We start from the raw sequence: 16,790 nt of genomic DNA on the forward strand, positions 1-16,790 counted from the left end.
GTCTGGCATGGAGGGGGTTAAAGTCCATGAGCACCATATTACAAAGATATATATATATATATATATATATATATATATATATATATATATATATATATATATATATATATATATATATATATATATAAAACGCAATTACTTGTACTGATCCTGAGTTATATCCTGTATTATACTCCAGAGCTGTGCTCACTATTCTGCTGGTACAGTCACTGTGTACATACATTACATTACTTATCCTGTATTATACTCCAGAGCTGCACTCACTATTCTGCTGGTGCAGTCACTGTGTACATACATTACATTACTTATCCTGTATTATACTCCAGAGCTGCACTCACTATTCTGCTGGTACAGTCACTGTGTACATACATTACATTACTTATCCTGTATTATACTCCAGAGCTGCACTCACTATTCTGCTGGTACAGTCACTGTGTACATACATTACATTACTTATCCTGTATTATACCCCAGAGCTGCGCTCACTATTCTGCTGGTACAGTCACTGTGTACATACATTACATTACTTGTCCTGTATTATACTCCAGAGCTACGCTCACTATTCTGCTGGTACAGTCACTGTGTACATACATTACATTACTTGTCCTGTATTATACTCCAGAGCTACGCTCACTATTCTGCTGGTACAGTCACTGTGTACATACATTACATTACTTATCCTGTATTATACTCCAGAGCTGCGCTCACTATTCTGCTGATGCAGTCACTGTGTACATACATTACATTACTTATCCTGTATTATACCCCAGAGCTGCGCTCACTATTCTGCTGGTACAGTCACTGTGTACATACATTACATTACTTATCCTGTATTATACTCCAGAGCTGCGCTCACTATTCTGCTGGTGCAGTCACTGTGTACATACATTACATTACTTATCCTGTATTATACCCCAGAGCTGCGCTCACTATTCTGCTGGTACAGTCACTGTGTACATACATTACATTACTTATCCTGTATTATACTCCAGAGCTGCGCTCACTATTCTGCTGGTGCAGTCACTGTGTACATACATTACATTACTTATCCTGTATTATACTCCAGAGCTGCGCTCACTATTCTGCTGGTACAGTCACTGTGTACATACATTACATTACTTATCCTGTATTATACTCCAGAGCTACGCTCACTATTCTGCTGGTACAGTCACTGTGTACATACATTACATTACTTATCCTGTATTATACTCCAGAGCTGCGCTCATTATTCTGCTGGTGCAGTCACTGTGTACATACATTACATTACTTATCCTGTATTATACTCCAGAGCTACGCTCACTATTCTGCTTGTACAGTCACTGTGTACATACATTACATTACTTATCCTGTATTATACTCCAGAGCTGCGCTCACTATTCTGCTGGTACAGTCACTGTGTACATACATTACATTACTTATCCTGTATTATACTCCAGAGCTACGCTCACTATTCTGCTGGTACAGTCACTGTGTACATACATTACATTACTTATCCTGTATTATACTTCAGAGCTGCGCTCACTATTCTGCTGGTACAGTCACTGTGTACATACATTACATTACTTGTCCTGTATTATACTCCAGAGCTACGCTCACTATTCTGCTGGTACAGTCACTGTGTACATACATTACATTACTTGTCCTGTATTATACTCCAGAGCTACGCTCACTATTCTGCTGGTACAGTCACTGTGTACATACATTACATTACTTATCCTGTATTATACTCCAGAGCTGCGCTCACTATTCTGCTGATGCAGTCACTGTGTACATACATTACATTACTTGTCCTGTATTATACTCCAGAGCTACGCTCACTATTCTGCTGGTACAGTCACTGTGTACATACATTACATTACTTGTCCTGTATTATACTCCAGAGCTACGCTCACTATTCTGCTGGTACAGTCACTGTGTACATACATTACATTACTTATCCTGTATTATACTCCAGAGCTGCGCTCACTATTCTGCTGATGCAGTCACTGTGTACATACATTACATTACTTATCCTGTATTATACCCCAGAGCTGCGCTCACTATTCTGCTGGTACAGTCACTGTGTACATACATTACATTACTTATCCTGTATTATACTCCAGAGCTGCGCTCACTATTCTGCTGGTGCAGTCACTGTGTACATACATTACATTACTTATCCTGTATTATACCCCAGAGCTGCGCTCACTATTCTGCTGGTACAGTCACTGTGTACATACATTACATTACTTATCCTGTATTATACTCCAGAGCTGCGCTCACTATTCTGCTGGTGCAGTCACTGTGTACATACATTACATTACTTATCCTGTATTATACTCCAGAGCTGCGCTCACTATTCTGCTGGTACAGTCACTGTGTACATACATTACTTATCCTGTATTATACTCCAGAGCTGCACTCACTATTCTGTTGGTACAGTCACTGTGTACATACATTACATTACTTATCCTGTAGTATACTCCAGAGCTGCGCTCACTATTCTGCTGGTGCAGTCACTGTGTACATACATTACATTACTTATCCTGTATTATACTCCAGAGCTGCGCTCACTATTCTGCTGGTGCAGTCACTGTGTACATTCATTACATTACTTATCCTGTATTATACTCCAGAGCTGCGCTCACTATTCTGCTGGTACAGTCACTGTGTACATACATTACATTACTTATTCTGTATTATACTCCAGAGCTGCGCTCACTATTCTGCTGGTACAGTCACTGTGTACATACATTACATTACTTATCCTGTATTATACTCCAGAGCTGCGCTCACTATTCTGCTAGTACAGTCACTATGTACATACATTACATTACTTATCCTGTATTATACTCCAGAGCTGCGCTCACTATTCTGCTGGTACAGTCACTGTGTACATACATTACATTACTTATCCTGTATTATACTTCAGAGCTGCGCTCACTATTCTGCTGGTACAGTCACTGTGTACATACATTACTTATCCTGTATTATACTCCAGAGCTGCGCTCACTATTCTGCTGGTACAGTCACTGTGTACATACATTACATTACTTATCCTGTATTATACTCCAGAGCTGCGCTCACTATTCTGCTGTTTTACAGAACACAGGAGTATATGCTGGGAAAATTCAGCTCTGAAGCCTGCAGAATTTCCTTCCAGCATAAGAGGGCAGTATGTCGGTGTGTTGGGTCTCAGGTGTCGGGGCCGTCTCTCACCTCCTCGTGGCCGCTCGCTGTTGTGTCCTCCCAGGATGACTCGGATCCCTCGCTCCTCAAGCTTTGGCTTCCAGTGATTTATGATGCCCAGAGATCCGTCCTACAAGAAGAGACACAAGTCTTACATTAGTGAGGTTTCTGGCCCACAATTACGAATAGTTATGTAGAGAATGTTCCGGATCGATCGCGGTGACCGTGGATGATCTGGCGCAGTTAGATTACTTTGGGACACATTTTGATGCATTAAGCTCCACCCCTTGCCCATGATAACCACGCCCCTTACCTGTGACATCACACCCATTTTCTGCGTAAACTTGGTATTTTTTTCTTTTTTATATTGGAAACTAAAACAGATGTGCCAAACTGTGCCACGCGCCGTACGCACACTGCGGTCATTTACCATCTCAGTTTTTAGTGTTCCGCTATCCATCCCATGATACCTCAGCTCAACATCACATGAACAGTTAGAGCCCATGTCATCTCTACCTGCTGAGAGGACAGTGCCCCCCCCCATGGAGAGTCTGTATGGTACAGTCCATATAAATCAATCATACAGGAAGTGAGATATCTTTGTATCTTCTATCTTACCCAGAATGCCTCAGCATTGTATCACATGGCCGCTAGAGCCAGGACCTACTGTGCTTGCTGGGGGGAAGCAAATGACACTTCTCTTTATACACTCACCGGCCACTTTATTAGGTACACCTTGCTACTAACGGGTTGGACCCCCTTTTGCCTTCAGAACTGCCTCAATTCTTCGTGGCATAGATACAACAAGGTGCTGGAAGCATTCCTCAGAGATTTTGGTCCATATTGACATGATGGCATCACACAGTTGCAGTCGCAGATTTGTCGGCTGCACATCCATGATGCGAATCTCCCGTTCCACCACATCCCAAAGATGCTCCTCTATTGGATTGAGATCTGGTGACTGTGGAGGCCATTGGAGTACAGTGAACTCATTGTCATGTTCAAGAAACCAGTCTGAGATGATTCCAGCTTTATGACATGGCATTGCATTATCCTGCTGAAAGTAGCCATCAGATGTTGGGTACATTGTGGTCAGAAAGGGATGGACATGGTCAGCAACAATACTCAGGTAGGCTTTGGCGTTGCAACGATGCTCAATTGGTACCAAGGGGCCCAAAGAGTGCCAAGAAAATATTCCCCACACCATGACACCACCACCACCAGCCTGAACCGTTACCGATACAAGGCAGGATGGATCCATGCTTTCATGTTGTTGACGCCAAATTCTGACCCTACCATCCGAATGTCGCAGCAGAAATCGAGACTCATCAGACCAGGCAACGTTTTTCCAATCTTCAATTGTCCAATTTCGATGAGCTTGTGCAAATTGTAGCCTCAGTTTCCTGTTCTTAGCTGAAAGGAGTGGCACCCGGTGTGGTCTTCTGCTGCTGTAGCCCATCTGTAGCCTCAAAGTGCGACGTACTGTGCGGCGTTCAGAGATGCTCTTCTGGCTACCTTGGTGTAACGGGTGGCTATTTGAGTCACTGTTGCCTTTCTATCAGCTCGAACCAGTCTGGCCATTCTCCTCTGACCTCTGGCATCAACAACGCATTTCCGCCCCCCACAGAACTGCCGCTCACTGGATGTTTTTTCTTTTTCGGACCATTCTCTGTAAACCCTAGAGATGGTTGTGCGTGAAAATCCCAGTAGATCAGCAGTTTCTGAAATACTCAGACCAGCCCTTCTGGCACCAACAACCATGGCACGTTCAAAGGCACTCAAATCACCTTTCTTCCCCATACTGATGCTCGGTTTGAACTGCAGGAGATTGTCTTGACCATGTCTACATGCCTAAATGCACTGAGTTGCCGCCATGTGATTGGCTGATTAGAAATTAAGTGTTAACGAGCAGTTGGACAGGTGTACCTAATAAAGTGGCCGGTGAGTGTACATTGCAGGTTTAAGTTTGACAATAGTTGCAGGGCTCTTATATCTCAGCTTCCAGGGTAATATGGTGGGGAGGAATTGGGGGGACTGGGGCTGCTGATACCCTAGTCATGTCCCATATAGAGAATAGTAGATATTACTCACCGTGCTGCTGTCATTGTATATAGAGAGCTCCATGACACCTCCAAAGTCCTGCTGGAACACAGAGGTCAGGCACTCGTCCAGCCATAGCTCAGCGTTGTACACCGGAACGATGAGCGACTGAAAGACAAGAAGACATGGAGGTGAGGGAGGAAACGTCCAATGAGCGAGGGAGACAGTCAGTATGGAGCAGACCACAGGGCGTATATAAGCAATAGAGAGGAGTCACAGGGCTGCTATGGAGGGCCCCCACCCCCACAATATCTAATCAGTGCTGGGACCTACTGCCAACACCCACCCTTACTGACCAGCTGATAGAAAGAGCGCCACCGCTTCAGTAGTGGTTGTGTCTGGTACTGCAGCTGCAGTGTCTGATAACACAACACACAGACACCCCATCATATAATTTTGGGGGCCTATCCTAGGGGTACATCATCAGTCCTGTTAATAAATAATACAGATAGGGGGCAACAAAAGCAACTGCAAATGGAGCAAAAGAGGCACGAGTGACTGGAGGAGTGGGGGGATGAAGCTGCAGTTTCGGCTGTCATCACTTTTAACCCTTAGAGCACCATGGAGATGGATGTAATCCGGGGACTCCGCGGTGATGTTGGCAGCATCGGCCCTGACCGTTGCGAGTCCATCATAAACCAGTGACGGATCGGATTCTGGGAAGAAAACATAAAATCGCTTGTATCTCCGTGAAATTCTTTACTGCTGCGTGAAAAAATCGCTGAAAACAATCAAATCTCAGCCGAAAATTTTTCCAGAGAAGCCGAAGGATAACTGGGGGCGAGATCAGGTCCGTGAACAGCTGCGCCCCTTCCAGACTGACCCCAACATGGCCTCACGTAGGAAGCAACATTACTAGCAGCTGGTGGTGGTGCGGGGGTCCGTGGGGTTCCGTGGGGTGTGGGGGTCCATGGGGTAGGGGGCGTAAGGAGCCAGCAGACGTATGGCCGCTATGGGGTTGGGGGAAAATTGCCGCAAACAAGATGGAAATAAAATTAGCTCCCAATGGACAAAATGTAGAATTTCTGATCTTGGAAAAGCTGGGTGACGGTTAATATGGCTGTCAGGTCCCCAACCTATGTGCACGTACCACGTCAGTGGGAGGGTCTGTCCCCGACTCCTCAATACATAAAGGGACGGGGGAGGGGTGCCCAGACTCCGACATGTAGCTGTGGGCAAAGCAGAATGCAAAGAGTTAAAGATGGGACCAGACCCCTCCCCCATCACATATACACAGTAGTCACCGCCCCCCCATGTCACATATACACAGTATCACTCTGTAGTCAACGCCCCCCATGTCATATATACACAGTATCACTCTGTAGTCACCGCCCCCCCCACTGTCACATATACACAGTATCACTCTGTAGTCACCGCCCCCCCATGTCACATATACACAGTATCACTCTGTAGTCACCGCCCCCCTATGTCACATATACACAGTATCACTCTGTAGTCACCGCCCCCCCATGTCACATATACACAGTATCATTCTGTAGTCACCGCCCCCCCACTGTCACATATACACAGTATCACTCTGTAGTCACCGCCCCCCTATGTCACATATACACAGTATCACTCTGTAGTCACCGCCCCCCCACTGTCACATATACACAGTATCACTCTGTAGTCACCGCCCCCCTATGTCACATATACACAGTATCACTCTGTAGTCACCGCCCCCCTATGTCACATATACACAGTATCACTCTGTAGTCACCGCCCCCCCACTGTCACATATACACAGTATCACTCTGTAGTCACCGCCCCCCCCCACTGTCACATATACACAGTATCACTCTGTAGTCACCGCCCCCCAATGTCACATATACACAGTATCACTCTGTAGTCACCGCCCCCCTATGTCACATATACACAGTATCACTCTGTAGTCACCGCCCCCCCCCACTGTCACATATACACAGTATCACTCTGTAGTCACCGCCCCCCTATGTCACATATACACAGTATCACTCTGTAGTCACCGCCCCCCTATGTCACATATACACAGTATCACTCTGTAGTCACCGCCCCCCCACTGTCACATATACACAGTATCACTCTGTAGTCACCGCCCCCCCCCCACTGTCACATATACACAGTATCACTCTGTAGTCACCGCCCCCCAATGTCACATATACACAGTATCACTCTGTAGTCACCGCCCCCCTATGTCACATATACACAGTATCACTCTGTAGTCACCGCCCCCCCCCCCAATGTCACATATACACAGTATCACTCTGTAGTCACCGCCCCCCCAATGTCACATATACACAGTATCACTCTGTAGTCACCGCCCCCTCAATGTCACATATACACAGTATCACTCTGTAGTCACCACCCTCACTGTCACATATACACAGTATCACTCTGTAGTCACCGCCCCCACTGTCACATATACACAGTATCACTCTGTAGTCACCGCCCCCCCCACTGTCACATATACACAGTATCACTCTGTAGTCACCGCCCCCAATGTCACATATACACAGTATCACTCTGTAGTCACCGCCCCCAATGTCACATATACACAGTATCACTCTGTAGTCACCGCCCCCCCCAATGTCACATATACACAGTATCACTCTGTAGTCACCACCCTCACTGTCACATATACACAGTATCACTCTGTAGTCACCGCCCCCACTGTCACATATACACAGTATCACTCTGTAGTCACCGCCCCCCCCCCAATGTCACATATACACAGTATCACTCTGTAGTCACCGCCCCCACTGTCACATATACACAGTATCACTCTGTAGTCACCGCCCCCCCCCAATGTCACATATACACAGTATCACTCTGTAGTCACCGCCCCCAATGTCACATATACACAGTATCACTCTGTAGTCACCGCCCCCACTGTCACATATACACAGTATCACTCTGTAGTCACCGCCCCCAATGTCACATATACACAGTATCACTCTGTAGTCACCGCCCCCTCAATGTCACATATACACAGTATCACTCTGTAGTCACCGCCCCCAATGTCACATATACACAGTATCACTCTGTAGTCACCGCCCCCCCACTGTCACATATACACAGTATCACTCTGTAGTCACCGCCCCCCTATGTCACATATACACAGTATCACTCTGTAGTCACCGCCCCCCCCAATGTCACATATACACAGTATCACTCTGTAGTCACCGCCCCCACTGTCACATATACACAGTATCACTCTGTAGTCACCGCCCCCTCAATGTCACATATACACAGTATCACTCTGTAGTCACCGCCCCCTCAATGTCACATATACACAGTATCACTCTGTAGTCACCGCCCCCCCCCAATGTCACATATACACAGTATCACTCTGTAGTCACCGCCCCCCCCCAATGTCACATATACACAGTATCACTCTGTAGTCACCGCCCCCCCATGTCACATATACACAGTATCACTCTGTAGTCACCGCCCCCCTATGTCACATATACACAGTATCACTCTGTAGTCACCGCCCCCCCACTGTCACATATACACAGTATCACTCTGTAGTCACCGCCCCCTCAATGTCACATATACACAGTATCACTCTGTAGTCACCGCCCCCCCATGTCACATATACACAGTATCACTCTGTAGTCACCGCCCCCCTATGTCACATATACACAGTATCACTCTGTAGTCACCGCCCCCCCTATGTCACATATACACAGTATCACTCTGTAGTCACCCCCCCCCATGTCACATATACACAGTATCACTCTGTAGTCACCCCCCCCCAATGTCACATATACACAGTATCACTCTGTAGTCACCGCCCCCCCACTGTCACATATACACAGTATCACTCTGTAGTCACCCCCCCCAATGTCACATATACACAGTATCACTCTGTAGTCACCGCCCCCCCATGTCACATATACACAGTATCACTCTGTAGTCACCCCCCCCCAATGTCACATATACACAGTATCACTCTGTAGTCACCGCCCCCCCACTGTCACATATACACAGTATCACTCTGTAGTCACCGCCCCCCTATGTCACATATACACAGTATCACTCTGTAGTCACCGCCCCCCCCCCCACTGTCACATATACACAGTATCACTCTGTAGTCACCGCCCCCCAATGTCACATATACACAGTATCAAACTGTAGTCACCGCCCCCCCATGTCACATATACACAGTATCACTCTGTAGTCACCGCCCCCTCAATGTCACATATACACAGTATCACTCTGTAGTCACCGCCCCCCATGTCACATATACACAGTATCACTCTGTAGTCACCGCCCCCCTATGTCACATATACACAGTATCACTCTGTAGTCACCGCCCCCAATGTCACATATACACAGTATCACTCTGTAGTCACCGCCCCCCACTGTCACATATATACAGTATCACTCTGTAGTCACCGCCCCCCCACTGTCACATATACACAGTATCACTCTGTAGTCACCGCCCCCCTATGTCACATATACACAGTATCACTCTGTAGTCACCGCCCCCCCCCCACTGTCACATATACACAGTATCACTCTGTAGTCACCGCCCCCCAATGTCACATATACACAGTATCAAACTGTAGTCACCGCCCCCCCATGTCACATATACACAGTATCACTCTGTAGTCACCGCCCCCTCAATGTCACATATACACAGTATCACTCTGTAGTCACCGCCCCCCATGTCACATATACACAGTATCACTCTGTAGTCACCGCCCCCCTATGTCACATATACACAGTATCACTCTGTAGTCACCGCCCCCCAATGTCACATATACACAGTATCACTCTGTAGTCACCGCCCCCACTGTCACATATATACAGTATCACTCTGTAGTCACCGCCCCCCCACTGTCACATATACACAGTATCACTCTGTAGTCACCGCCCCCCCACTGTCACATATACACAGTATCACTCTGTAGTCACCGCCCCCCTATGTCACATATACACAGTATCACTCTGTAGTCACCACCCCCACTGTCACATATACACAGTATCACTCTGTAGTCACCGCCCCCCTATGTCACATATACACAGTATCACTCTGTAGTCACCGCCCCCCCCCCCACTGTCACATATACACAGTATCACTCTGTAGTCACCGCCCCCCCCCCACTGTCACATATACACAGTATCACTCTGTAGTCACCGCCCCCTCAATGTCACATATACACAGTATCACTCTGTAGTCACCGCCCCCCTATGTCACATATACACAGTATCACTCTGTAGTCACCGCCCCCCCACTGTCACATATACACAGTATCACTCTGTAGTCAACGCCCCCCCCCAATGTCACATATACACAGTATCACTCTGTAGTCACCGCCCCCCCACTGTCACATATACACAGTATCACTCTGTAGTCACCGCCCCCCCCCAATGTCACATATACACACTATCACTCTGTAGTCACCGCCCCCCCCAATGTCACATATACACAGTATCACTCTGTAGTCACCGCCCCCCCAATGTCACATATACACAGTATCACTCTGTAGTCACCGCCCCCCCACTGTCACATATACACAGTATCACTCTGTAGTCACCGCCCCCCCAATGTCACATATACACAGTATCACTCTGTAGTCAACGCCCCCCATGTCACATATACACAGTATCACTCTGTAGTCACCGCCCCCCCCACTGTCACATATACACAGTATCACTCTGTAGTCACCGCCCCCCCATGTCACATATACACAGTATCACTCTGTAGTCACTGCCCCCCCATGTCACATATACACAGTATCAATCTGTAGTCACCGCCCCCCCCCACTGTCACATATACACAGTATCACTCTGTAGTCACCGCCCCCTATGTCACATATACACAGTATCACTCTGTAGTCACCGCCCCCCATGTCACATATACACAGTATCACTCTGTAGTCACCGCCCCCCACTGTCACATATACACAGTATCACTCTGTAGTCACCGCCCCCTCAATGTCACATATACACAGTATCACTCTGTAGTCAACGCCCCCCATGTCACATATACACAGTATCACTCTGTAGTCACCGCCCCCCCATGTCACATATACACAGTATCACTCTGTAGTCACCGCCCCCCCACTGTCACATATACACAGTATCACTCTGTAGTCACCGCCCCCCCCAATGTCACATATACACAGTATCATTCTGTAATCACCGCCCCCCCCATGTCACATATACACAGTATCATTCTGTAGTCACCGCCCCCCCATGTCACATATACACAGTATCACTCTGTAGTCACCGCCCCCCCCACTGTCACATATACACAGTATCACTCTGTAGTCACCGCCCCCCCACTGTCACATATACACAGTATCACTCTGTAGTCACCGCCCCCCTATGTCACATATACACAGTATCACTCTGTAGTCACCGCCCCCCCATGTCACATATACACAGTATCACTCTGTAGTCACCGCCCCCTCAATGTCACATATACACAGTATCACTCTGTAGTCACCGCCCCCCCCCCATGTCACATATACACAGTATCACTCTGTAGTCACCGCCCCTCCACTGTCACATATACACAGTATCACTCTGTAGTCACCACCCCCCACTGTCACATATACACAGTATCACTCTGTAGTCACCGCCCCCCCCCCAATGTCACATATACACAGTATCACTCTGTAGTCACCGCCCCCCACTGTCACATATACACAGTATCACTCTGTAGTCACCGCCCCCCCACTGTCACATATAGACAGTATCACTCTGTAGTCACCACCCCCCACTGTCACATATACACAGTATCACTCTGTAGTCACCGCCCCCCCAATGTCACATATACACAGTATCACTCTGTAGTCACAACCCCCCACTGTCACATATACACAGTATCACTGTGTAGTCACCGCCCCCCCATGTCACATATACACAGTATCACTCTGTAGTCACCGCCCCCCCAATGTCACATATACACAGTATCACTCTGTAGTCACCGCCCCCCAATGTCACATATACACAGTATCACTCTGTAGTCACCGCCCCCCCTATGTCACATATACACAGTATCACTCTGTAGTCACCGCCCCCCCCCAATGTCACATATACACAGTATCACTCTGTAGTCACCGCCCCCCCACTGTCACATATACACAGTATCACTCTGTAGTCACCGCCCCCCCAATGTCACATATACACAGTATCACTCTGTAGTCACCGCCCCCCAATGTCACATATACACAGTATCACTCTGTAGTCACCGCCCCCACTGTCACATATACACAGTATCACTCTGTAGTCACCGCCCCCCAATGTCACATATACACAGTATCACTCTGTAGTCACCGCCCCCACTGTCACATATACACAGTATCACTCTGTAGTCACCGCCCCCCCATGTCACATATACACAGTATCACTCTGTAGTCACCGCCCCCACTGTCACATATACACAGTATCACTCTGTAGTCACCGCCCCCCCCAATGTCACATATACACAGTATCACTCTGTAGTCACCGCCCCCACTGTCACATATACACAGTATCACTCTGTAGTCACCGCCCCCCAATGTCACATATACACAGTATCACTCTGTAGTCACCGCCCCCCCATGTCACATATACACAACATCACTTTGTAGTCACCGCCCCCACTGTCACATATACACAGTATCACTCTGTAGTCACCGCCCCCCCACTGTCACATATACACAGTATCACTCTGTAGTCACCGCCCCCCCATTGTCACATATACACAGTATCACTCTGTAGTCACCGCCCCCCAATGTCACATATACACAGTATCACTCTGTAGTCACCGCCCCCACTGTCACATATACACAGTATCACTCTGTAGTCACCGCCCCCCCACTGTCACATATACACAGTATCACTCTGTAGTCACCACCCCCACTGTCACATATACACAGTATCACTCTGTAGTCACCGCCCCCCAATGTCACATATACACAGTATCACTCTGTAGTCACCGCCCCCCTATGTCACATATACACAGTATCACTCTGTAGTCACCGCCCCCCCACTGTCACATATACACAGTATCACTCTGTAGTCACCGCCCCCAATGTCACATATACACAGTATCACTCTGTAGTCACCGCCCCCCCACTGTCACATATACACAGTATCAATCTGTAGTCACCGCCCCCAATGTCACATATACACAGTATCACTCTGTAGTCACCGCCCCCACTGTCACATATACACAGTATCACTCTGTAGTCACCGCCCCCCCACTGTCACATATACACAGTATCAATCTGTAGTCACCACCCCCAATGTCACATATACACAGTATCACTCTGTAGTCACCGCCCCCACTGTCACATATACACAGTATCACTCTGTAGTCACCGCCCCCCCACTGTCACATATACACAGTATCACTCTGTAGTCACCGCCCCCCCACTGTCACATATACACAGTATCACTCTGTAGTCACTGCCCCCCCCCATGTCACATATACACAGTATCACTCTGTAGTCACCGCCCCCCCCACTGTCACATATACACAGTATCACTCTGTAGTCACCGCCCCCACTGTCACATATACACAGTATCACTCTGTAGTCACCGCCCCCCCCAATGTCACATATACACAGTATCACTCTGTAGTCACCGCCCCCACTGTCACATATACACAGTATCACTCTGTAGTCACCGCCCCCTCACTGTCACATATACACAGTATCACTCTGTAGTCACCACCCCCACCCACTGTCACATATACACAGTATCATTCTGTAGTCACCGCCCCCCACTGTCACATATACACAGTATCACTCTGTAGTCACTGCCCCCCCATGTCACATATACACAGTATCACTCTGTAGTCACCGCCCCCCCCACTGTCACATATACACAGTATCACTCTGTAGTCACCGCCCCCACTGTCACATATACACAGTATCACTCTGTAGTCACCGCCCCCCCCCCAATGTCACATATACACAGTATCACTCTGTAGTCACCGCCCCCCACTGTCACATATACACAGTATCACTCTGTAGTCACCGCCCCCCACTGTCACATATACACAGTATCACTCTGTAGTCACCGCCCCCTCACTGTCACATATACACAGTATCACTCTGTAGTCACCGCCCCCCCCACTGTCACATATACACAGTATCACTCTGTAGTCACCGCCCCCCAATGTCACATATACACAGTATCACTCTGTAGTCACCGCCCCCCTATGTCACATATACACAGTATCACTCTGTAGTCACCGCCCCCCCACTGTCACATATACACAGTATCACTCTGTAGTCACCGCCCCCACTGTCACATATACACAGTATCACTCTGTAGTCACCGCCCCCCCTATGTCACATATACACAGTATCACTCTGTAGTCACCGCCCCCCCCACTGTCACATATACACAGTATCACTCTGTAGTCACCGCCCCCCCCACTGTCACATATACACAGTATCACTCTGTAGTCACCGCCCCCCCAATGTCACATATACACAGTATCACTCTGTAGTCACCGCCCCCCTATGTCACATATACACAGTATCACTCTGTAGTCACCGCCCCCCACTGTCACATATACACAGTATCACTCTGTAGTCACCGCCCCCCTATGTCACATATACACAGTATCACTCTGTAGTCACCGCCCCCCCCACTGTCACATATACACAGTATCACTCTGTAGTCACCGCCCCCCCACTGTCACATATACACAGTATCACTCTGTAGTCACCGCCCCCCACTGTCACATATACACAGTATCACTCTGTAGTCACCGCCCCCCCTATGTCACATATACACAGTATCACTCTGTAGTCACCGCCCCCCCAATGTCACATATACACAGTATCATTCTGTAGTCACCGCCCCCCCATGTCACATATACACAGTATCATTCTGTAGTCACCGCCCCCCCATGTCACATATACACAGTATCACTCTGTAGTCACCGCCCCCCCCACTGTCACATATACACAGTATCACTCTGTAGTCACCGCCCCCCCACTGTCACATATACACAGTATCACTCTGTAGTCACCGCCCCCTATGTCACATATACACAGTATCACTCTGTAGTCACCGCCCCCCCATGTCACATATACACAGTATCACTCTGTAGTCACCGCCCCCCCCCAATGTCACATATACACAGTATCACTCTGTAGTCACCGCCCCCCCACTGTCATATATACACAGTATCACTCTGTAGTCACCGCCCCCCCAATGTCACATATACACAGTATCACTCTGTAGTCACCGCCCCCTCAATGTCACATATACACAGTATCACTCTGTAGTCACCGCCCCCTCAATGTCACATATACACAGTATCACTCTGTAGTCACCGCCCCCCCCAATGTCACATATACACAGTATCACTCTGTAGTCACCGCCCCCCCACTGTCACATATACACAGTATCACTCTGTAGTCACCACCCCCACTGTCACATATACACAGTATCACTCTGTAGTCACCGCCCCCCCACTGTCACATATACACAGTATCACTCTGTAGTCACCGCCCCCCTATGTCACATATACACAGTATCACTCTGTAGTCACCGCCCCCCAATGTCACATATACACGGTATCACTCTGTAGTCACCGCCCCCCCATGTCACATATACACAGTATCACTCTGTAGTCACCGCCCCCTATGTCACATATACACAGTATCACTCTGTAGTCACCGCCCCCCCATGTCACATATACACAGTATCACTCTGTAGTCACCGCCCCCCCACTGTCACATATACACAGTATCACTCTGTAGTCACCGCCCCCCCACTGTCACATATACACAGTATCACTCTGTAGTCACCGCCCCCCTATGTCACATATACACAGTATCACTCTGTAGTCACCGCCCCCCTATGTCACATATACACAGTATCACTCTGTAGTCACCGCCCCCCCACTGTCACATATACACAGTATCACTCTGTAGTCACCGCCCCCCCAATGTCACATATACACAGTATCACTCTGTAGTCACCGCCCCCCCATGTCACATATACACAGTATCACTCTGTAGTCACCGCCCCCCATGTCACATATACACAGTATCACTCTGTAGTCACTGCCCCCCCCCATGTCACATATACACAGTATCACTCTGTAGTCACTGCCCCCCCCCATGTCACATATACACAGTATCACTCTGTAGTCACCGCCCCCCAATGTCACATATACACAACATCACTTTGTAGTCACCCCCCCCCCCACCTCCAGGTAATGGTTTGTCCCTCTCCCGCCACACACCTGAGCACCCAGACAGTACCACGTGGGTTTAGTCCTCGCTGTACACTACAGACACATCCGGGGAGGGCCTTGCTTCTGATTGGCTCCTCTCCCTCCTGGTCACTTTTCATTGGCTGTCTCAGCTGTCTATTCACTACAGCTGCCTCATACAAAACATTGCAGCGAGGGCTGGAGGATTAACCATGTAGGTGCTGGGGACCTGTGTGATACTGTATACTGAGCTGTGTATCTAATCCTATCCTGTGTGATACTGTATACTGAGCTGTGTATCTAATCCTATCCTGTGTGATACTGTATACTGAGCCGTGTATCTAATCCTATCCTGTGTGAT

The 16,790-nt window shown here is 48.1% G+C and overlaps 1 protein-coding gene across 2 annotated transcripts in view; it reads right to left on the reverse strand.

The window, feature by feature from the left end:
- QTGAL (queuosine-tRNA galactosyltransferase) overlaps window positions 1-16,473 on the reverse strand; it is a 187,135-nt gene extending 170,662 nt beyond the window's left edge. For both annotated transcript variants that reach the window (XM_075278159.1, XM_075278158.1), the window contains exons 1-4: window positions 16,460-16,473; window positions 6,359-6,437; window positions 5,260-5,376; window positions 3,199-3,298 (exon numbers count right to left, since the gene is read on the reverse strand). In XM_075278159.1, the coding sequence (XP_075134260.1) occupies window positions 3,199-3,298; window positions 5,260-5,376; window positions 6,359-6,433 (292 nt within the window). In that variant the 5' untranslated portion in view covers window positions 6,434-6,437; window positions 16,460-16,473. The remainder of the gene's footprint in view (window positions 1-3,198; window positions 3,299-5,259; window positions 5,377-6,358; window positions 6,438-16,459) is intronic.
- Window positions 16,474-16,790: the final 317 nt, after the last annotated feature.

Source organism: Leptodactylus fuscus, chromosome 6 (assembly GCF_031893055.1).
Source record: "Leptodactylus fuscus isolate aLepFus1 chromosome 6, aLepFus1.hap2, whole genome shotgun sequence".
Lineage (NCBI taxonomy): Eukaryota > Metazoa > Chordata > Amphibia > Anura > Leptodactylidae > Leptodactylus > Leptodactylus fuscus.